Source organism: Dromaius novaehollandiae, chromosome 15 (assembly GCF_036370855.1).
Source record: "Dromaius novaehollandiae isolate bDroNov1 chromosome 15, bDroNov1.hap1, whole genome shotgun sequence".
Lineage (NCBI taxonomy): Eukaryota > Metazoa > Chordata > Aves > Casuariiformes > Dromaiidae > Dromaius > Dromaius novaehollandiae.
This window is the reverse complement of record NC_088112.1, coordinates 14,177,509-14,200,532: the sequence shown is the minus strand read 5'-3', so window position 1 is coordinate 14,200,532 and position 23,024 is coordinate 14,177,509. Positions and strand designations below refer to the sequence as shown.

Genomic DNA, 23,024 nt, shown 5'->3' with positions numbered 1-23,024 from the left:
GCGGCGCCGCTCTTAGGCGCAGTAGGGCGGTGGGAGGGCGGGCGCGCCCATTCGGGCGGCGGGGGGGGCTGGCGGCGCGGCGCGGCCGGTTCCATCGGCGCGGCGGGCGCGGGGGCACCATGAGGCGGGGCTGAGGCCGGGCCGAGGCCGGAGCGGGAGCGGCATCGGGACGGACACCGAGCCCGGCGGGCCCGGCGGCCGCGCCATGCGAGCGGGCTGAGCCGCGGGCAGGGCCGGGGCAGGCACCGAGCGGCCTTCGTGCGCCGGGCAGAGCGGGCGAGCAGCGGGGGCGGCGCCTCCGGTAGGTGCGGGAGCGGCGGCGCCCGGGCCCGAGCCCGAGCCCGAGCCCGAGCCCGAGCCCGAGCCCGAGCCCGGGCAAGGGGGTGGTTGCACGGGGCGGGCAGGGCCCGGTGCACCGGGGGAAGGGGGCGGGCAGGGCCCGGTGTACCGGAGAGGGGGGCGGGCAGGGCCCGGTGCACGGTGGTAAAACCCGATGCACCGGGGAAGGGGGGCGGGCAGGGCCCGGTACACCGGGGCAGGCAGAGCCGGTGCACCGAGAAGGGGTCAGGACCTGGTCCACCGAGAAAAGGGGACAGGCAGGGTCGGTGCACCGGGAAAAAGGCTGGCAGGGCCCGGTGCACTGGGAAAAAGGCTGGCAGGGCCCGGTGCACCGCGGAAGGAGGCAGGGCTGGTGCCCCGGGGAAAGGGGGCGGGCAGGCCCGGTGCACCGGTGCATGGTGGCGGATGCACGGGCAGGGCCTGATGCAAGCGGAAAGGGAGCAAGCAGGGCCCGGTGCACCGGGGCCCAGCGCACGGGAGAGCCGGTCGTGGGGGGCAGCAGGACCCCGTGCACCGGGGCTGGACGTGGGGGGTGGGCGAGCAGGGCCCGGTGCCCCGGGAGTGGGTGTGCTGGGGTGGCTGCCGCCAGGGACGGGCAGAAAAAGCCACCCGGCTCTGCGGGAGCCCCCCAGGGAGAGCAGGGCCGTGCCGGGTGCCTCAGGTTGCTTGGGGCATCGGGGTGGGCTGCGCTGGGCACTCGCGTCCCTTTGGGGCTTGGCTGGCAGAGCGGGGGCTGCCCCGAGGTCACCCCCCTGCCACCGGGCCGTGGTCTTGTCCTCTCTCCCAGGGCCGCCCTGTTTCTGCACCGGCGCGTCTCCGGCTGCGCACGAGTCGGCGGCTTGCGTCGAGGCTGAGTTCGGTGCTGCTGGCTCGAAGGGCACTTTTTATAGGACAACATAACACTGCTCCAGCTGCCGCCGCCGTTCCTGGCGCGGTGCTGCCTGACCTGAAATCTGCCGCCTCCCGCCCCGCTCGGGAGGGATGGAGGGGCGGAAGGGGAAGTGGCGAAACTCTTGAGAAAGTCGTAAATGGGGAAGCTGCTTGGAAATAAATAAACCCCAGGCAGTGGCGATGGCTCCTGGACCCGGCGGGGAATGGGAGGCACGTTTTGCTGCAGACCCCCTGGCACGGTCGCAGGCAGCACGCGTGTGGCAGGCCGGGCTCGCGAGCAGAGGTTGTGCGGGAATGGGGGTGTCAATACCTTGGGATGTGCTAAACCTACAGCCCAGGCTCCACAGGGCTGAAGGAGCCCCGGGTTTGGGGCTACACGCCGGGGTTCGCTTTCTCAGGCAGAAGTTCGGCCGGTTGAACTCTGTCAGCAGCCTGTGCCAAGGCGGATGCCGTCTCTCTGCTGTCGGGCCAACACATCTTCCTACGAGCGCGTCCCGGTCTCGCTGTGGCGTCTTGGGCGCAGCCCGCGCGCCGCGAGCCCGGCCCCTTGCCTCTCGGGCAGCCAGCTGAGCGGGTCTTGCCTGCGCGTCTGTGGCTCCAGAGCTTCACCTTGCTCCTCGCTGCGCTGTGTCCTTGCCTCGTCCAGCCTCTCTTCTCACCTCCCCTGGGCCACCTGCACCTGTTTCGGCTCCTTCGCTGCTTCCCGAGGACCTGATCCCCTGGGATGCGCAGCTCCTGCGTGGAGCAGTGACACCGTGCCCCGGGGAGATGCGCAGGATGGAGGCTGCGGAGGCCGGATCTGTCCCGGTAGCTGGGGTGGCGGGCAGAGGAGCAGGCGCGGGCCTGGCCTTGCCGGCTGTCGGATGGGAGCAGGCTGCCGTCTGATGTCACTGCAGTGCATGGTGGGTAATTATGCACGTTGCAATGAAAATAATAAGGCCGGCTCCATAGCGGTGTCTAAAAATACTGCTAATGCGGAGTGCCTGCTGGGTGCCTTTGTTTGTCACCTTTGGGTGTTTGCTTTGAAGCTGGCCAGGCTGCAGGAGCTGTGCTCTGCGTCGGCAAGTCTCTCGGGCTGTGGGATTTGGTTTGGCGGGTGCCCTGCGGCCCATCTCCCTCCCTCTGCTCGGGTGGCAGCGTCGGCAGGGCCAGGGCGGGTGTTGGCACGGGAGGTGGGAGCTGCCTGGGTGGATTCGGGAGGCTCAGGTGCAACTCCTCTCTGCACAGAGCCATGCTGCACCAGGAGTCACAGCCAGGCTGTGGGGCTTTGTCCCCCCCCAGCCTTGCTTGGAGCTGGGGCACTCTGACTGGTGGCTGTTCCTGCGTCCCAGGGACCTACCCTGACATCCCCTCGCGGAGATATGACCACAGCCATGCTAGCCTGCCCTCGGGCAGACTGGCAGAGGTCAGGGTTAGGGCCCATGCAGTGCGGTCTGTCCACCACCAGCCTCGTGCAGCCAGGTCAGAGCACCTCATGGCTGTGGCTGCTGGGCCGTCCCTTCGGCGCGCTCCCTGTGGTCTGTCCTGGCACTAGCAGGACAGGAACTACTGGGCCTCTCGCTGCTTTATGTCTGACCAAAGGTCTAAGGGAGCAATGTGTGTTTGGAGTGAAGTGGTGTGGTGGGTGGCATTTAGGCACCGGCCTTGGGCCAGAGCTGCCTGGGGTGACACAGCTGTGGTCTGCTTGAAGCCACCTCTGGTACATGTCATCCTGGTCCTGCGGCCTGGGCACCCTGCGGGGATGAGGAAGGGACGGTGCCCTCCACCAGGCACAGGCTGGCTGCAGCCGCCAGTGCCAGCGTGGGGTGCAGAGCAGGAGCCGGGTGCTGATCTCCGCTCCGTGGGCAGGCAGGCGCCCTGCCGTCTGGTATCTGTGCAGCTCTCGCTGCTGCTGTGGTCCCTCCATCTGCTGCCAGGAGCCGGTAGCTCCCCGCTGCAACGAAGGGAGAGGTTTGCAGGGGTGGTGAGAGCCATCTGGAGCCCCGGCTGCTCCAGCGACCGGCCTGGCACACTCGCACGGGGAAGGCAGTGCGTGGCAGGGCAGAAGCAGAGGGCTGGGAAGGGCAGGAAGTGGTGAGCCTGTGTGCTCAGGTCTCGGAGCTGAGCCTCTTCCGCTTTGTGCGCAGGGAGGTCGCAGCAGCAGCCAGCTCTGGCTGGTGCTCCCCTCTTGCAGCCCCAGGCTGCTCCTTTTGGCTCCTGGTTGGTGCTTGCGAAGGGCTCTGGCTCCAGAGGTGGGTCGTGAGAGCTGGGCCTGGTCAACCCTTGCCTAGAAGTGAGCAGAGAGGCGTTACCCCGCCATGCACCTGACCTGCGGTGCTGGGCTGCCATGCCCTTCGGGTTGTGCTGCGTTCCAGGGGCACTGTGCTGGGCTCTCCCTCCACCCCGGTGCTGGAGGAGCGTTGCCACTGCCTCTGCTCTTGCCAGGCACTAAATCTGACTTCTGAAGCAGCGCATGGAAGTGACGTTCCCTTGAGCAGTGAAACATGCCGCCCCTACCTGACACACTGTATGGCTCCCGTTTAGTGAGCGCAGAACAAAGAACGGGGAAAGGAGACTTTGCAAATCCCCATTGATTTGCACAGTGGAAGCTGCTCGCTGTGTGTTTTGTGTCTGCCTGCCTGGGACCAGAGCTCTGTGCAGAGGAATTGATCAAGCTGTAAAACCCAGAGCCAGCTAATGAAATAGGGACTATAGATTTTTATTTTAAATGGAAGAGAGTTTAGGGGAGATTTAATTATCCCTGTTTTATGGACCTGTTAGAGGAATGAAATAACAGCCAGCAGGTAGGGCTTTGGCTTGCAGCACTTCTTCCAGGTGTGCGAAGAGCCAGTGAAGTCCTGCCACCCTGGGGCAGTGGCGTGGACAGAAGTGAAGTGGCTTGGAGTGGAGTAGGATGTGGCAAAGTCCTGTTTGTCCTGTCAAAAGTCCCTGCTTCCCCAGGGTGCCCATCGCTGGCCTGGGGTGGGAATATCCGCAAGGGGAGAAGCACGCTGAGATGGCACAGGGGCTGGGGCTGGAGACACGTTGTAGCGTGGTGGGCTGAGTTGGCCCAGCACAGACCCCCAGCCTGAATGAGGGCTGGTGAAGAACAGCTCTCCCTGTCCCTGTGGGTTGGCACAGACTCTTCCTTGCGTTGGTGGACGTCAGCAAGTGTGGGAGCTCTGAGCTTGCTGTGTTGTCAGCTCCTCAGGTGCGGCCCTACCTGGGTGGTTTCCCAGCGCTGTGGATGCCGAGCTCCCGTTGAAGCCTGTCTACCTGTGCAAAGCGTGTGGGGTTTGTAAATGAGAGCTGCAGAGCGCTGGGATTTGCTGGGCTTAGATGTGTGTCCGACACAAGCTGTAATACTGTCACTACAGCCACTCCTACTGTGTGCATCCACTTCACGGTCACGTGAGCTTGGCCGCGGGGCATGGCTGGGGAGGTGGTAGCTGGGCAGCCAGCGGTAAGCAGTGCAGCACTAGTTTTTGGCAGAAAAGCAGGGAGCTTTTTGATGGTTTTGATTTCTCATCTCTGAATTGAAAAGCTGATGCACAGCATCTTCCCTCGCATCTCTTGGCTCCCTGCTCAGAGCGAGCCAGAGCAACGTGGTTTGCCACCTGTCCTGTGCGAGGTGGATGGCTGGCCAAGGCATTTGCATACCCCAGGAGGTGCTCCAGCAGGCAGGCTCAATGGTTAGGGTGCCTGTTTGATGTGTGAAGCTTTCAGAGGCTGCTAAAATGTCCTGGAAATGAGCTGATGCTGGGGAGCCCTCCTGAAGGCCCTGTGACATTGGCCTGGCAGGAGCTCAGCAGTGCCAGGCCCTGAGCTGTGCACCCACTGAGCTGAGTGGGGACATGCCGTGGCTCCCCAGCACAAGCTGGTTTTAGAGGGGAGCAGTGCGGATCTGTGTCGTGTGCTCACAAAGGTTTTGGGAGGAGCCAGCCTGCAAATTTCTTGGGCAACGTCACCCCAGGTGTTTTTCTTTTCCTTCGTCCTTGCACCCACAGGTCCTCAGTCTCCCATGGCCGGGGTGGGTGTCATTTCCTGGCAGGGGGATGCTGCTCTCTGTCAGCACGCAGCGGAGGAGAAGAGACTGCAAGACCGTGTGCATGGGGGGTGAGGCGGGGCCAGGACTGCCAGACAGGAGGGTTTCATCCGCTCTTGTGCCCCCGCTGATGCCATCTCAGCGCTTGGCTGATAGCTGCTGTGTTTGTGCCATCTTCCTCTTCGCAGGGGCAGGTGTGCGGTTTTCTGGGTTTTCCAGAGTGGGGGTAGTTTGGGAGGACTCCCCGCTTTGCTGTGTGCGTGGCAGAGGCCGAGATGAGCAGTGTCCCCAGCAAGCAGTGCTCCTGATGGGCCTTGGGTCTGGGGAATCTTATTTTCCAGCTGCATCCTGGTCTCTGGAGATTTGGCCTCACCGGCTGTGAAGCTGTAGCTCTGGGCTTTCCTTGGCTACCCAGGAAGGCAGGACAAGGGTTTTCAGCGCGACTGTGCAGAGCAGAGGTCTGGCCTGCAATGCTGTGTGCTAGCAGCAGCTTTCTCTTGGGTGACCCTGCATCGCGGTGACCAAGGGCTCCAGCACCTCTCCCTGTCACCTACAGAAAGGGAGGGTCGATGCTCTGATCCTTCCTTCCCCTGCCCAGGCAGCCCTGAGCCACAATGCTCTCCGGCAGGTCGTCTTTTCCCTGCTGTTCTGGTGGGGCTCGCTGGCTGTGTTTGCTCTTTGATCCAAGTGTCTTAGTTGCTTTTTTCTCCGTGCCTGCACTTTGGGAAAGTGGTGAACAATAAAAATCCACCGGCAAAAGCTGTAGCAGGGGTCAGCCAGCTCCTGTGCCCCAGGCTGCTCTGTTGTCACTGCACAGTCGCGCTTTGTGCACAGGGGCTGTTAGCTTGGAAATCATGCTTTTTCTCTTAAAACCATACCCAGGCACTGGGGAGGGGTTCTCTGTGAGTGGTTGTAGTGGGGAGACATTGTAGCAAGCTTCTTTCACACTTAAGGCAGTGGTCAGTGCCTGTTTCAGTGCATCTTGTAAGCGTCCTCTTGGCAATTTTTAAACCAAGGACAAAACAGAGTAAATCATTGCTGAAAATCATAAATTTCTGTGAGCTCCTTTCTGAAGATGATTATTGCAGGTTGTCAGTGTCCCTGTGGGCTTCTTAAAACACAAAACAAAACACCCAACCCAACTTCCTGATTGTCAGTAGCGTTTTCGAGAGACGCTTCGTTTTGCTGAATGGTAACGAAATTGCTCTTTGCTATCCGCCAGCTTCTGGCTCTGCCTGCATCCTTTTGCTGGAGCCGCGAAACCAGACACTACCACTCTGTGCTGCTTCCTGTGCGACGGCAGAAGGGCCACCGCGAGCACGGGAGGGGAGGCGGAGGGGTCCAGTCTGCGCCCAGCCGGCGGAGCAGCAGGGAAGGTGTCTGGAGCCCAGCTCCTTCTGCCCTTGGCCGTTTGCTTGGCAGATGCTATTAATACTGTCCACAGCGTGTAGAGAGCGGGCTGGAGTAGAAGGATGCATGTGGAGAGGTGGCAGGTGAGCTGGGAACTCCCAGAGACCTCGTATGGGGATAGGCATGGGGTTGGATCCCTGCTCCTTGGGGTGGCTCTGCCAAAGGAGAGGTTGGGTCTCTTCGTTTTAGAAAAGAGCTATCTGAAAGGAGAACAAAAAGGTGAGGGGAAAAGCAGTAATCAGTCCTCAACTGCTGGGTCTTGCAGTAGGAGAGGGCCTGGGGGGGACTGTCCAGGCAGTGGGTCGGAGACGAATGTGGCAGCATTAGCTTTTTTTTTCCCCACCCGTGTGTAACCGAGCTGTGGAACTCGCTGCTGCAGGACACCAGAAAAGACAGAGGTGTGCATGGGTTCAAAGTGCTTGTGTCCATGGGAGGAGAGCCCACCAAGGGCTGCACAGTACCCATCGTGGGAGGTCCCCTAGACTGTGAGGACCTGTATCTGTGGCAACAGCTGTTGAAAGCTGACCCAGGATGCCTGCTTTCTAGCCTGCTGCAGGGAGGGAAGGGCAATAGAGGACACTTCCCGTTGCTTGATGCTGCTGAGCTGCAGAGGTACCCAAGCTGGATCCAGCTGCTGCACCAGCAACATTCTGGACGCGATATCCAGGTCACGCAGGTGTTTTGGGAGCAAACGAAGAAAGGTGGGGATATCTCTGTGGATTATCTACCCTGTCCTGAGAAAATGAAGACATGTGCAAGCTTGCTGTCTATTTGCAAGCCTTCTCTCCTCCACTTTGAACCTGCTGAATCGTTTCAGTCAAGACTGACAGTGTGGTAGCTGTCTCAGAGGTATTAGCTTGCTATAGGTTCTGGCTCATGGGAAGAAAGATGCTCTTAGCGCTCCCTCTGCAGTGCAGCTCAGTCTTGCTATTAGACATCAGAGAATCCACGTGGGAGAGATCGACAGGAAACCAGGCTTTATCAGTTCCGCTGCCTGTGCAGCTACTTGTTCCTCATGTCAGCATCTTCCACGTGTGTGTGGCTGGAGGCGTTTGACGGGAGTGCTGTCATTCTGGGGGTGTGAGTGGGTGGCGTGTGATCGCAGCAGAGGCGTCCTGCCTCCCTTGCCAGCGAAGTTAACTTCGCCGAGTTGCGTGGCGCAGGGAGGGAGCTCCTCACCTTCTCCTCTCCCCAGAGGAGAAGCACTTGACCCTGTGGCATTTGTGACAGACCTTTGGGTCGGATGGGGACACTCCTCCTGGCCCCTCTGCAGCCTGGGAACTTCTGGATGCCAGCCTCTTCCCACTTGTTTGCCAGGCCTTGGGGAGGGTGGAGGAGGATCTGGGACCTCTCCCTCCCCCTGAACTTGAGGGAGAGGCCAGAGAGTGTGGATGCAAGTTGTTGGCATGCTGGGGGAGAGGATGGGGGGGGGAGCATATCTCAAGGGGGAGATGTGCTCACACCACTCAAATCACCCCAGCTAATCCTGTGACAGACCTGACCTATATATGGGGCAAGGGAGGCAGCACATGTCTGCAGCGGCAGATGGTGTCTTAAAGAGCCTGGGCTCGTGGAGGCTTGAATTCTGCTGACCTCTGGCTTTAGCGAGGGAGAGGGTGGGCCGCCTGTTCACCGCGAAGCAGCCGAGTTCAGCCTGCGGAGTCCTCTGGGATGAGAGCTGGGTATGTGCAGCCCCTGCAGGCAGGGAGCTACCTAAGGCTGCTGTGTAGTGTGGAGGGCCCAGCTTGCTTGAGATGTCACAGGTCTTGTTGGCCAGGGTGAGAGTCAGGCTCGCTGGAGGAGGGCGATTAGACAGACTCCACATCCCTTGACCTGGCCCAAAAGCACTGACCAAAGCTACTACCAGCGGCTGGCCATGCTGTAGCATTGGAGGGGCGTTGCTCGGGCTCCTCGCCTGCCTCTTCCAGGTGTACGCCATGTGGAAATGCTGTCACACTGCCGGTCATCAGCAGCCAGCCTCTGCGCAGTGGCAGAGCTCTTGGACCCGGGGCAGTGTGATGTGTTGGTGTTGTCTGGATTCCTGGAGACAGCGTGGGGCAGGTGTTGGCTGAGCTGCTTCCACATGCTCCCATGCTGCAGCTGGACGTGCAGTGCCCCATCCTTGTAGGAGCTGGCTGGGAAGGCATGGCCTGGCCACTGCGGCTGCATGTGGTGCCGCATTCAGCACAACTGGACCTGGCGCTGCCACAGGAACCATCCAGCCTCGCCGGGCAGGCAGCGCGAGCAGCACCTCACCGGAGAGCCATGCTTCATTGATTGCTTCTCCCACTGCCGTCCTGAGGACATCGATAGCTGCTGGCAGTGGGGGAGCTGGTGATGCTGGCGTGGGTCGGGAGGGAGTGTCTGCACACATATCCATCATTTGTGGCCTCTGCCTGCAGCTGGGGCCTCGCTGCTTGCGCTTTGCCTGGGCTTGGGCCATGCTCTGGCAGCCTCCTGAATGCGTGGGGCTGCCTCAGCCTGCAACCGATGGCAAGCTCAAAGTGCAGAGCGCCACTTTCCTCCTCACCCCTCCGGTCCCCAGGTCTTGCACCAGAGGCAGAGCAGGCCCTGTGGGGTGATCGTGCATGGCTGGGCTGCTGATTCAGTCGTGTCTGTCCCCTCCCAGGCTGCCTGTCTAAGCACACGGGTCTGACCCCGTCAGAGGTCTGCAGCGTGACCGGCTGTGCCCCTTTCCTGTCCCCAGCATGTCCCCTGCTCCGGGGGTCAGAAGCGGTTGGCTGTGTGCTGTTGACAGTGATGGCAAAGGGAGCAACGAGGCGGTTTCCCCGAGGGACTCTGCAGTGCCCCAGAGGAAGCCTTGAGGCTGATGTGGCTCATCGCTGTTCCTGGGTGTCTGGACTCGGCATGAGGAACTGAGACCCAGCAAACTGGCCTTGAGAGGAGCCTGGAGCGAGCGGGGTTGCGGGTTGGGACAGGACAGACCTGAATCCAACTGGTCATCGCCATGATGAGCTACTGGGTGGTTAAAACCTTGTCACTGCTCTGAGGTTTTCTTTAAAGGAGTGATGTTGCAAATTAATTAGCTCCCTTTTGGTTGTTAGCTCTTTAAAGCCTAGCTGTCAGGGGAGGGCTGTTTTATAGCCATGACATCAGGGCTGTTGGCTGGCTCACACTCCTACCTTCGAATCTCTGACTGTAACTCGGGAAAGTTTGGCTTGGATGCAGCATCTGGCTTTCAGCAAAGCTTCTGCTTTGCACTCTCCTGAGCGCAGGGGTTTGACTCGTGCTTAAGGATGCTCTCGGAGGCGCGCAGGGAGCCGGTGGCAGAGCCTCTCGGCACTCAGCTCTTGGCGCTAGCCGCCAACCATGTGATTTGCTCTGCTTACCTGCCGGTGCGTCTCCTGGAGACGCTCCTAGGAGTTCTTGCTCCCTATTTAATTCAGGGTAGCAAGCAGGCTTTTCTGAACCAGAAGGGGCTTGTCCAGGATTTCGAACCGGGTGGAGAGACCCTCAGACCAGTGATTTGTGTGTGCCGGAGAGGCTGTTGGTACAGGTGACAGCTGGATGCCGTGCTGAACAGGAGAGGAGAAAGTTGCCTGTCCTCCGCTGTCCCAGGCTGGCGGAGAGCCGTTTGTTGCGTTTAGCTCCCCTCTTTCTGCGGCTTTTCCGTGCAACTTCGAGTGGTAACATGGCAGCGGAAGCACGAGCTGGCAGGGAGCGCGCGGGGACACGGAGGCAGCACCTCGGCAACCTCGCGCCTCATCGGAGTGGCCGCGCTGGCGCCAGCCGACAGCCCCGCCGAGGCGGGGGGCTCGGCCGGGAGCCCCCGCCGGAGCCGCAGGACGACGCTGGCCCGTGAGTAAAGCGCCGAGGGCGGGAGCGGGGGGCGAGGGCTGCGCCTGCCTCGGCCTCGCTCTCGCCGCCTGGACGTCGCGTGCGGGGTGGCGGGTCCCCCCGGGGCAGGGCCCCTCGACGGCGCCTCGGCCCGGCCGTTTGGCGGGGGGGGCACCCAGGGCCCCGTTGCTAGGCTCCCCCCCCGCGCGTGGAGACCGTTGCTAGGACACCGCCCCCCCGGGGGGGGGGGCACGTCGCTGCCCCGCGTGGCAGCCCGGCCCCGCGCCTCCAAGATGGCTGCGGAGCGTGACACGCCTGGTCACGTGGGCCGCGCGCCGCGCCGCCCCCCCTCCCCGCGCGCCCCCCGCCCCCCCCCCCCCAGCCATCCGCGCGCGCGCGCCCCCGGGGCCTCCGAGTGTTCTGAGTGGGCCCGGTGCGCCCCGCCGCCGCCGCCGGTTGTTAAAGGGCCAGGCACCCCCGCCCGCTGCGGGCCGCGCGCAGCCCCGGGCGGCCGCGGCAGCCCCGCCGCCCCGCGCAGCAGAAAACAAAGAGGCACCGGAAACAGCGGCGGCGGGGAGGGGGCCGGCCCCGGCGGGGGGGCGGGGGGCGGGCAGGGAGGGAGGGAGGGAGGGCCGGCGGCGGGGCGGGGGGGGCAGGCCCGGGCCCGGCGTCGGCGAACAAAGAGCGGCGGGAGGGGGCGGGGGCAGCCGCAGCGGCACCCGGAGCGGCGGCCGAGGCCATCGGCGCAGGTAGGTGCGGAAGGGCGGGGGGGAGCGGGCCCGCGGCGGGGGCGGCGCCGCGCCCCGGCCCCCCGCGGGGCACCTGCCGGCGGCGGCCCGGGGCGGCGGGGCCCGGCGGCCGCCTTTGTTATTGCTTTTGTTTGGCGCCGAGCACATGGCCCCGGAGCGGCCGCTCTTAAAGCCACAGCTCCGCGCCGCGGACCGCCGGCGCCGCGCGGCCGGGCTGGGGGCCGGCACCGGGGGCACCGGACCGCCCGCCGCGGGGCTCCTGCGGCTGCACCCTCGAGGGCCCCGTCGGGGCGCTGCACCCCTCGGGGCGCTGCTGGCTGGGGGGCCCCGTCCGGGCGCTGCATGCTCAGGCCACCCACTGGGAGGCTGCACCCGTCGGGGCGCCGCGCTCTTTGGGGTGCTCCGTCGGGTACAGCACTCGTCGCGGCACTGCGGGCCGGGGGGCCCCGCTGGGGTACTGCAGGCTCAGGCCCATCGCTGGGGTGCTGCACCCGTCGGGGTGTGCAGGCTGGGGGGCCCCGTCGGGGTGCAGCACCTGCTGGGGTGTGCAGGCTGGGGGGCCCTGCTGGGGCGCTGCAGGCTCAGGCCCAGCGGTGGGATGCCGCACCCGTCAGGGTGCTGCAGGCCGCGGCGGGCTGCAGGGTGCTGCTTGCCCTGCCCTGGGCTGGGGGTGCAGGAGGTCTGGGGGCCCCTTGTGCGGGGTCGGGGCAGGCGTGTGGGGCCTCGCGGTGCGGCCTGGCCTTTCCTGGCCAGGGAGCGACCCCACTGCGGGGAAGCGGGCGCGGGAAGCCTTGGTGCCCAGGGGCTGCTGCGGGCTCGGAGCCGGGCGCGGGCGGCCCTGGGCTGGGGGGCACGGGCCTGTCGGGGAGGGCGCTGCCGGGGGCACGCGGCCGGCCCGGGCAGCCCTCGCGGCGGCCGGCTCTGCCCGAGCAGATGGCATCGGGCGGGCGGGAGCTGGCGCGTTACTAACTTTGTTCGTGGCGTAGCAGCGGTGCCTGGGAAGCTGCCCCAGCACGGGCCGCTCGCCGTGGCTCTGCTGCCCTCCGGAGGGTTGCGCGTGGTCCGGGCCCCCCACGGAGGCACAACGGGGCAGGTGGCCTCGTCCCGGGGACCGCGGTGCGGTTGTGCAGCGCTGGCCTGTGTCCCGCATCCCCGGGGGCGGTGGGGGTGCCCCAGACGGCAGGGCTGCGCGGCTCTCCCATCCCGCCGCCGGGGTGCTCTGTGTCCCTACGCCCATCGCTGCTGCGTCTGGTCTGGAAGGTGGCCCAGTGGGGCGTGCGGGGCTGTTGCAGCACGTGCAGTCATTGAATAATAACGTGAAATTGCGAGGAGTAATGTCTCGGCGCGGGAAGGGTTCTTGGGGGGGTTACAGCAGCCTCCCTGGGGGCTGGGGAACCCCAGCACCTTGTCCCTGGGGCAAAGTCTTGGGGCAGAATAAAACGCTGCTGGGGCAAATCACACCCATCTCCTCTGAGCGCGGCCCAGCCCCAGGTGGGAGCCACAGACACACTCTGGGGCTCCCGCCTGGGGCTTTTCTTTTTTTTTCTTTTATAAAAAAAGAGAAATTTATCAAGTTCAGAATTGATATCACAGGCTGCGATGGGGTTAGGACGAGGCCTGCGTGTAGCAGGAGGCTCGCGGGGGCACTGGCTTGCCCCAGTGGCTTTCCTCATATGGCTGGTGACGCCCATCACCCAGGGGTGACACCGCAGCTTTCATGATGGTGGGGAGGGGGAGAGACACCCCCCCCCCCCCAGCCCTCGTCCCGGGGCAGAGCGGTGCCCTGGCCTGCCCAGCTCATACTTGGGGCGTGCAGGTCAGGGGAAAGCCCCGTCGGGGCCAAGGGGCTGGAGCAACCCCGTGGACGGACCTCCTGAACGGCGCTGAGCCGTCAGCTTCGTGGGGGGGAGGCCGCACGCCTGCCACGGGAGCAGGGTAGTGCCCCACGTGGCTGGGGCGTGGGGACAGGAGCCGAGGCGGGTGCTCCCGCAGGCCCAGGGCAGCGTTTCCAGCACGGGCAGCCGCCGGAGCATAGCGCGGAGCCATGGTTGCGCCCTGCTTACGACAGGGAGTCAGCGTGCGCGGGCTGGGCAACTAGCCGGGGCTGCGAGGATGGGGCCGCGACAAGCCCTGCTGCCCTCGGCCCGGCCTGGGCAGCCCCTCTGCGCCCGGCAGCGGGGCAGGGGTGCGAGTCCAGAGTAGGATGTGCAGGAGCCCAGCGAGACAGCACAGCCCTTAGAGCAGCTCCGTGCCCTGCGCTGGCCAAGGACGTGCCGGAAACCCCTCCAGGCCCTTGTCCTCAGCTCCCCAGGAGCCGGGATGCAGCCTGGGACGCCAGCACAGCCACAAGGGCCTTCACAGCTTGCTTTTCTCTCTGCCAAAAACAAGTGATTCTCTCTCATTCAGTGTCCGTGTCTTGCATGGGGGGTAGCTCTGGCCATGTGAGGAGGGACAGTAACCGGGCAAGCGGGATGGAGCAGGTCTCCCTTGGTCCATCCATCCTTCCAGGGCCACCTCCAGCCCCAGGAGCTGTGGAGGCCTCAGGTCTAGCTGCCAGGGGCTGCAAGCTCTCCCCCACAGCGGGACTGCTGCTGCGGGCAGGGCCAGGTAGGGAAGGGTCCAGCTCTGGGGGCAGCAGGCTGAGCCGTGCTGGGGGTTGCCCTGCTGGGTTGTAAGGGAAGGAAAAACCTCTTTGCCCCAGGGGACCTGGGTTAAGCTGTTCCGTCCCCCAGCAGTGGAGGCTGCTCTGCAGCCAAGCTGGGGTCAAGTTTCCTGGGAGCATCTGGCCATGCGCACCCTCGCCCCAGCCAGCTTCCCCGGGGCTAGGGGTGCAGAGCTGCCATTGGCTTGGCCCTGCGGCCTCAGACCATGAAGCTGCTGGGCCTCAGGCAGTTCATCCTGCCTTGCCTTGCCTTGCCTTGCCTTGCAACCAGCTTCTGCCCCAGGCTTCCTGGCTGGGGTGGCCATGGGGCACGGAATGAGCAGCGTCCTCACCCCGACTGCCCCAAGGCAGCCCCTCTCCCTGGGTGAGGCAGGCTTGGCTGGGTGCGGGCAGTGGGTGCAGGGTGAACGAGCATGCAGGAGGAGAGGACCAGCTGGGTCCTCCTGGTGGCCTGGTTTAGCTGGGTAAGTCATCCCCAGCTGTCCCCAGGGCACCCTCAGGGGTGCCTCTCTTGGCAGCCCCCTGCCATGTCAGCTGGAGCCCGATCTCGCTTCTGCCTGCTCTGGCGTCCCAGGTAGGCTGGGGGCTGGCCCCATGGGTGTGCGTGGGCTGCCGTGCCGCAAGCAGGAACCAGTCCCAGGAGACAACCCCCCCCTCCATGAATGCAACTGCCTTATTGCTGCTGGGAAGGGAGCCTCTGGGGCGGGCACGTGGTGCCCTGGGGGATGCAGCCCCATGGGATGCACGGAAGAAAAACTGCCTGTGGCAGGGCAAGGGCCCCAGGGCGGCGCAGTTTGGGCTGCGGGCAGGGGTGAGAGAGCTGTGCCAGGCCGTGGCATGTCGGAGCGGGTGCCAGTGGCTGCCTCCAGCCCCATGAGTGCTGAAGAGCTGCTGTCCAGCAAGGTGGCATGGGGCAGGAGCGGGGCACCCCATCCTGCCCCTGCAGAGAGCCTCGCTGCGGGCAGGACATAGGGTGGGGTGCCAGCAAGGCCATGGCCCGCCTGTGCCAGGGCTGGGGCTACCTGGTGGTGCGGGAGCTGCAGACATGGAGAGGACGTGTCCCACGTTTGTGGACTGAGCCCGTGGGGATGGCACAGGGGAGGTGGGGTGCTGACGACATTGCATAAAGAGGGCACTGCCAAAAATGCCCGGTCTGCAGGGCTGCGCTGGGTTCCCCATGCACAGAGCAGTGCTGCCTGTCACGGCAGCTTGCCGCGTGGTGAAGGCTGATGCAATGGCAGCGGCCAAGAGACGGACTTTTAGGAAATCTGGCTTCTCCTTGGTGTCAGGGTGCCAGCCCCAGACTTCCACGCACATGCGTGTGCATGCACATGTGCCTGGCGCAGCCACCCGTGGCCCCAGTGGCTTTGCGGTCCCCGAGCTGCCTGGCTGTGAGGGCCGCCTTTGCCTGCGGCACGTGTGTGCAGCCGGCTCCCCACGCAGGCAGAGCGACCACCGGCTGCCCCAGGCCGGCCCGGCGTCCCTGCGGAGGCCAGCTTGCTGGGGCTGACTGCCAGGGCTGCTGGGAGCAGTGGGGCTGGCTGCCTGGCTCAGTGCATGCCTCCTGCGGCTGCTGGGCTACAGGCACTTCCCCCAAAGGGGTTGGCAGAGGAGCAGGCAGGCTCTTGGCAATGTCCGGTGCAAAAGTGCCACTGGCTCTGCACGTGTGCTGCTTGCTGGTGAAAGCATTGCAGAAAGGTTGATCCTGGGGTTTAAATGCTCGCCTGGACCAAGACCCAACCTGGGAAGGGGATAGGGGTGCTGCTTTTGGGGCAGCATCTCTTTTTAGTGCATCCTCCTGCGCCAGGCAGCCAGATCCCTCGCTGTGTGCTGGGGCTGGACACGGAGAGGGTGGCCAAGCTTACGGCGTGGAGGGAGCACAGGCCAGAGCCAGGTGGGCTGCAGACCCCTGCGTGTCCTTGGGCATGTCATCTCTGGGTGGCTCCGTGCCTCTCTTCCCCACTCCCAAAGCATGTGGTGGAGGAGCAGGCTGTGACTGTGGTACCAGCTCCAGACCATGGCAGGGGCCAGGTCTGAGGAAGAGGGCAGATTTGGGGCTCCTGAGCCCAGCGGGCCTTGGCCCAGCTGCAGCCCTGCGCCACCTCTGGGATTCGGCTGCCGTAACCTGCTGTCCTTCTCATAGGGTCCAAGGTGCTGGTGTTTCGCCCTGTCTGAAGCCTGAGGTCCCACGTGCCCATCCGCCTCCCGACGTCACCAATGCGACCATGGGAACTGGCAGTGAATAGGCGGCCTCCCTCTGCCCCTTTTAACCAACGCCGTTTCTCAGGGGGACCCTGCAGCAGCCCCGACCACCTCCGGCGAAGGTACGGGGTGCAGGGCAGCGCGGCGACCCAGAGCCCTGCCAGCCACCGTGCCCGCACATGGGGACGTGGCGCTGGCTCGATGGGCTGAGGCCGTCCAAGGCTCGGGGGGGGGGGGTCATGGCAGGAAAGCACATCCCCCTGCCCCATCCGAGCAGTCCCTGGGAGGGCAGGGGGCCCTTCATTGCAAAGGACATGAGGTGGCACGTGCGGGGCGAGCAGAGGAGCTGGCTCGGGAGCTGGCCAGCCGGATGAGGAGCCCAGCCGGGCATGGTGCCCTGCAGCACCCGCTGTCCCGAGCATCTTGCATGGGGAGCATCTCACCCTCGAAACTGGGGTGGGCGCTGACCCCCCCGCAGCCCCCCTGCTCGGGGCTGGGGGTCACTCCTGCTCTGTTTCTCTCCCGCAATGGCCCCGCAGCCCCCCTGCCAGGCGTCAGTGGGGACGACGCGACCGACCTCTGGCAACCCTGCTGGGCCAGGATGAGACCCAGCTGCACCCTGCCTTCCCCCAGCAGCCGCACCTCCCTGTAGATGAGCCCCGCGCCTACGCTCTCCCCAGCACACCGCCACGAATGCTTCACCCGGCCGCACACCCGCCCCACCAGAACCCATTCATGGTGGATCTGCATGACCAGGTGGGTGCTGCGAGCTCCCGGTGCTAAGGGCGACGCTGCGCTCAGCCCTCTTCCCCAGTGGTGGCCCCAGGCCGGGTGGCCAGGCACAGCTCCAGGTGTCCCCGGTCACTTGCTGCTGGCAGTGTCGGGTGGTGCCAGGGTGGTCCCCGCACCCAAGGGCAGGGATGGTCCCCTCCCAGGGTTGTTCACGCTGGTGCTGCCAAGCGTTATCTGCAGTGGTGGTGCTGGGTTGGAGCCCATGCCAGTCTGCCCGCTGGGAGCAAACTGGGGACCGGAGCCAGCATCGAACCCAGCCCTGCTTCTCTGGCTGCGTTGGGGAGATGCCGGACCCTTTGCTGGGCTGTCCCAGCACCGGGTGCTCAGCGCCCTGCTGCCACTGTGTAAGGAGGTGGGATCTCAGCTGGCGCCTAGCCGGCCGGTACGAGCAACCCCTTCTGACTGCACCCTCGGGTGCCTTGCCACCAGGTGCACCAGGGACCTGTCCCTCTCTCCTACACGGTTACCACCGTCACGACGCAAGGCTTCCCCATCCACACCGGCCAGCACATCCCTGGGTGCAGCACCCAGCAGCTCCCAGCATGCTCAGTGATGTTCAGTGGACAGCACTACCCGCTCTGCTGCCTCCCACCCCCGGTGAGTGGCAGCCCGAGGGCAAGGGCTGGGGTGAGGGTTTCTGGGGGAGCGGGGCTGTTGGAGCCCCAGGGAGGGTGCAGAGGCACAGCCATGCCCACGGCTGGCGTCTGACCCGTGTTCCTCTCTCTCGGGCCCCCAGCTGATCCAGGCATGCGCCATGCAACAGCTCCCCGTCTCCTACCAGACGTTTCCCCCCATCATCTCCAGCGACCATTACATCCTGCACCCCCCGCCGCCACCGGTGCCCCCCCACCAGCCACCCCACATGGCCCCCCTGGGGCAGTTCGTACCTCTCCAAGCCCAGCACCCGCGCATGGTGAGTAGGAGAGCGGGGGGGCAGGGGCAGGGTGATGCGGCATGGCCGGGGGGACGGCTGCACTGCGCACCCGCAGCAGGGCCGGGCCCCAGGGAGGGGGGTGCCTGGGGGGGCCCCGAGACGGGGACAACCGTGGGGTCTCGTCTCTCTGCAGCCCCCGTGGGTGTGACCTGGGGCTGACGGGCTCCAGGGGCACCTCGTCCTGCTGGTGCCGGGGGGGTGGGGACCCCCCTGCCAGCCTAACTCTCCCCCCGGCAGCCTCTGCAGAGGATAGACAATGACGTGGACCTGCGAGGGGAGCAGCACCCCATCGCGGGCTTCACATACCCCCCGTCCCACCACACTCCCGCATTGTCCCCCTCCGTGCCGCTGCATTACCTCCCCCACGACCCGCTGCACCAAGAGCTGCCATTTGGCGTGGTAAGTCCCCGGCGTGGGGCTGGGGGTGGGGGGCGGCCCGTGCTGTGGGGCTCTGACCACCCCATCTCTCCCCACAGCCATACCCCCACATGATGCCCCGGCGGCTGAACGCCCAGCGGTACCGGCTGCAGCAGGCGCTGCCCCCGCCGCCGCCCCCGCCACCACCCCCTCCATACTACCCGAGCTTCCTGCCCTATTTCCTGTGAGTACTGGGGCGGGGGGAACCTGTGGGGCAGGGGCCCCACGGCACTGCAGTGGCATGGCGCTGGCGGCTCTGCCCCCCCGCTAGGGATGCCAGGGTGGAGGTCGGGGTCTCCAGCCCCCCGCGCTCCGCGGGGCTGTCCGGCCCCACGCCGACTGCCCCGTCCTCCTGCCCCGCAGCTCCATGCTTCCCGTGTCGCCAACGGCCGTGGGGCCCACGATCAGCCTGGACCTGGACGTGGATGACGTGGAGATGGAGAATTACGAGGTGCGTCGGCTGCGCCTCCCCGCGGCGGGACAGGGCGGGCAGGCAGCCGTGAGAGTCCAGGAGGGCGGCTGGGATTTTGGGGTGCCTCTGCCAGAGCCCAGGGGGTGCCGTGCCAGAGCGGGAGCCAAGCTGAGCAGAGCCGTCCTCTGCGTCCTTCTGCAGGCATTGCTGAACCTGGCCGAGCGGCTGGGGGAGGCCAAGCCGCGGGGACTCACCAAAGCAGACATCGAGCACCTCCCGTCCTACCGCTTCAACCCTGAGAGCCACCAGTCCGAGCAGACCTTGTGAGTGCCCCGGCGGCACCGGGGGGCGGGAGGGGGTGGTGGGAGCCGCCGTGGGGCCCCACTGACGACTGGCTGCCTCTCCCAGGTGCGTCGTGTGCTTCAGCGACTTCGAGGCACGGCAGCTTCTCCGCGTCCTGCCCTGCAACCACGAGTTTCACGCCAAGTGTGTCGACAAATGGTTAAAGGTACTGCCCCTTGCGGCCTGGGGAGCGGGGCGGCTTTTTGGGGTGCAGGGCGCTGCCTTTCGGGTGGCCTCGGCGCTGCGGCATGACCGCCGAGGCGGGGAGTTGCCCAAACTCCCGGCGTGAATTTTTCGGGGGCGAGCATGGGGCGAGTGCCCTCCTCCATGCTGGGCTGGAAGTGGCACCCTGCACCTCGAGCCGCCCCGCTCATTGCCCCTGTCTCTCCTCCCCGCCGCAGGCGAACCGCACGTGCCCCATCTGCCGGGCGGACGCGTCGGAGGTGCAGCGGGAGGCGGACTGAGGCTGGCAGACACTGTGCCGCACAATTCGCTAGAGGAAGAGGACGTTGGGCCAGGGGTGGGGGCCGCTTGCCCGCTGCCAGGGCCTGACCGTGCGCTTACCCCCTTCCCAAAGCCTCTCCTCGGATGTGGTGAGAATTGAGCAATCCGGGACCCCGGCCAGTCCTCCTCCTCCCCGCCGTGGCACGGACTCGGCCGGACGCCTGCCCGCTGCGCTCCCGGGGCCCCGAATCGTGTTGTGCTGGTGGCGGGAGGCGCGTGGCCGTGTTCTCCGCGCTCCAAAGACGCTGTTGTTGCTCCATCGCTTTCCAGGTCTTTGTACTGTTAGGGACTTTTTTTTTCTTTTTTTCTTTTTTTTCCTTTTTTTAATGCTGGTACACTTTTTTTTTCCGTTTCCTTTTCTTTTCCGTTGTGTTTTTTGGTTTCGTGGCCGTTCGGCCCAGCGGCGCGCGGCTCCTCCCCTCGGCGTTGCTCACAGAGGAAGTGGGGAGGAAGGAGGAGGAAGCATCGCGGGTTTGATGCCGGCAGCCGCCCCAAGCCGGAGCGCTGGGCGGGCGCCCGCGGCTGGACCGGCCCCGGGGGCAGCCGCAGGAGTTGGTCAGTGGAGCGCGGCGAAGGTGGGACACCAGCAACCCAAGGCATTACTGGGGCGCGACCGCGTCCGTCCCTCGCTCCCGCACAGAGCCCGGCGCAGCCCCTCTGCCCGGCCCGGCTGCTCCGGGTAGCCCAGGAGGGCGATGGCAGCTTGGTTTCTCTCCCAGACTGGAGGACGATGCTCACGCAGCCCCAGCCCCTTTCCCTGCTCCCTCGTGCCCAGCGAGAGCCAGTGCAGCTCCCAGGGCTGGGGGCAGGTCCCGAGGGGCAGCCAGGCCCGGGGGCTGCGATGAGGCCCCGGCCCATCCCCCAGGCTCCCTGCCAGGCCCCCCTCGCCGCCGGTTCCCGGTCCCGCTGCCACCGGTGGAAATGGCCCCACACGCAAGCTGGCGACCTCGTCCTGCTGGCTGGACGGCGCCGAGCGTCCCGAGCCAGTGGGCAGTGGGGGGCTGGCATGGCTGCAGCCGGGGGGGACCCCCTCTCCGACCCCCCCCCCCCCCAAAAATCCCCCCGAAGTTGGGGCTTTTTTTAATCCGTAACCTTGTGGTGTATCTTCCCATCGGGTCTCGAGTGGCCCGTTCAGCGCCAACCCCCTCTCCCTGCCCCGGCCGGCACCGAGCACGGGGCCACACGGGGGAACCCTGCCCTGGGCCGCCCGGCTCCGGCCATGGCAATGGCCCGTCATTGCTCGTATGCACCGGGGGGCCGGCGGCAGGGTGCGCGGCCCCCCCCCCCCCCCCCCCGCCCCCGCGCGTCATCCCGCCGGCCCGAGGCAAGGGAGAAGCCACCGACCCGCCACCACCCGGTTCCAGAAATTCTTATCGCCGAAGTTGTTTTGCATGATTAATTAACGAGGAGGAGGGAGGGGGGGAGGGAGGGGAAGGAAAGACGAGCCCTCCCTTAACGGTGTGTGTTGCTGACGCGTGGGAGACTCCGAGAGGACGCCAACCCTATGTAAATGTTCACAAATATGCATGCATGTATGACCAGCTTGGAACGTGGTATTGGCTACGTCTAGCCAGCTGTGGGGTGAGGGGGGTGGGGTGAGGGGTTTTTGTGCTCAGCTGATACTGCCATGCACTGTACTGCACATGTCCGCAACGCCACAGCAGGACCGTGAGACTTTCAGGGCCGTCCCCGCAGGGCCTGCGCCCCTCCGGGCCGGAGGCGGCGGCCAGGGGCGCCCGCGGCGGTGGGCGGCGTGTGCAAGGGGCCGGGCGCCGTGGGGCTCCCCTGGCCCGGCGGCTCCCCGCGGGGCGGGGGGCAGGCGGCGGCGGGTTGGGGGTCCGGCCGCCATGCTGGGCGCGAGGCCCTGCACGTGTGTAGGTGGACCAGTGCCACCCTGCCACCGCCCCATTGGTCCGGGGAGGGGGGTGCCAAGCACAGGGCCACTGAGGCGCACCTGCTGCTGATTGGTGGAGACCCATGCACCCTCTCTGCCAATCAGGGCGCCTCTTCCCACGTGCTGGTTGGCTGGTGCCGGTCACTGCCCAGCCAATTGGGCGTGGGGGATGGCAAGTGCCATGTTTTTATTGGGTGGCTCCCCCTTGCCTCCCTTTCCCGGCCAATCCGGCGGTTGCCCTCCATACAAAATGGCTGGCGCAGCAGCACCATGGGCCTTGGCGTGGCCACGCCGCAGCCAGGGTGCCGCTGGCCCCGCGGCGGGCGCTGGCACCGCTGGGCTCGGTGCCCTCGGGCAGGACCCCAGCCCCCTCCCCGTCCCTCGCTCAGTGACAGATAACCAAAGGAGTCCCCGCGCCGCGCGGCGGCCCAGCCCGCAGCCGGCCTCGCGCCCCCGGAGACGCCCCTTCCTCCCCTCCCGCCCTCGTGGTGCCCAGGGAGCCAGGAAAGCCTTACGGTCCTTTGACGGCGACTCGAAAGCTCACAGCTCGTGTGCTGCAGAATTTATTCCAATGAGCAGCTAAAGTATCATTTAAAAAAATAGAAAAAAATACAAAAAAATACTAAAAAACAATTATTTAGGGTGTTTGTGATTGCTGACTGCGCTGTAGATACCACTGTTTACCAATGATTTCCTGTGGTGGGATAGTGGACTGTTTACTGTTCTATTATACCAGTCCCCGGGCCCTCCAGTGGGAACGCCGCGGCCCCCCGCGGGTCCCTGGAAGGTGCTAGGACGTGTGTTCTGTGTTAGAAAGTTTTTATATATATATATATATATATATAAATATATATATATAATTTTTTTTGCTCTGTTACTTGCACATTTTACAGTTACCTCATTTTTCCCATGTATGTATTTGAAAAAAGGCTAATATATAGAAAAAAGGTTCTTAAAGCTCTAAAAGTGTTTGTTTTTTTTCCATTCCATTGGAATCATATTGGTTTTGTAGCATTTAACATAACTAGTATGTTGTATTATATATATGTGTATTATACTGATTGAAATTTTTAACAGATTTGTACTTTTTTTAAAATGAAAGTTGCTAGTTCTGCTTGACCAAGTAGTGCAATCATTATTTTTTTTAATGTTGTGGCTGATTTTGAGAGGGATATTCACTAATAAATGTATGATGTATACCAACGCGCTGTGCCTGGCTCTGTCTCTGCGGGGGCTCGGTGAGGGGCCGGGGTGGCTGGCATGGGGCTTGCAGAACAGTGACTGATTCAGGGTGTCTTTTGGGGCGTCCAGGGCCATGCTGCTGGGAGTCCCTATGGGGCACCCAGGCTGAGGTGGGTGCCAGTGTGTCCAGCCCGTGTTGCCAGCCCCGGTGGCACTCTGTGCAGGAAGCAGGATACCAAGAGCCAGTACAGCCAGGCTGCCCCAAAAGGCACCTTCAGCAGCCACAGGCAGGGCATTTCAAGGTGAAGGAATCATGGCAGTAGTACCCCAACCACACCCTACAGCCCAGGGTCTTTCCAGGCCCATGCTGACCCAGAAACCCTCAACTTCTGTCTCACCCCAGGGACTGAGGGCATGCTGGTGCCCAGCTGCACTAGCCCAGGTGCTCAGATACAGACTCAGCTAGGGCAGC

General features: G+C 64.6%; 1 protein-coding gene across 2 annotated transcripts; it reads left to right on the top strand.

The window, feature by feature from the left end:
- Positions 1–53: 53 nt before the first annotated feature.
- Positions 54–22,573, top strand: RNF44 (ring finger protein 44). Of its 2 annotated transcripts, none has more exons than XM_026122667.2 (11): positions 54–301; positions 16,017–16,197; positions 16,615–16,831; positions 17,297–17,464; positions 17,604–17,780; positions 18,039–18,200; positions 18,278–18,402; positions 18,582–18,669; positions 18,832–18,953; positions 19,039–19,138; positions 19,374–22,573. In XM_026122667.2, exons 2-11 carry the CDS (start codon positions 16,091–16,093, stop codon positions 19,434–19,436), a joined length of 1,329 nt encoding a protein of 442 aa, XP_025978452.1. In that variant the 5' UTR covers positions 54–301; positions 16,017–16,090; the 3' UTR covers positions 19,437–22,573. The 2 variants fall into 2 exon arrangements, with proteins under 2 accessions (XP_025978452.1, XP_064377025.1); XM_064520955.1 differs by lacking the exon at positions 54–301 and adding an exon at positions 11,110–11,211.
- The last annotated feature ends 451 nt before the right edge of the window (positions 22,574–23,024 follow it).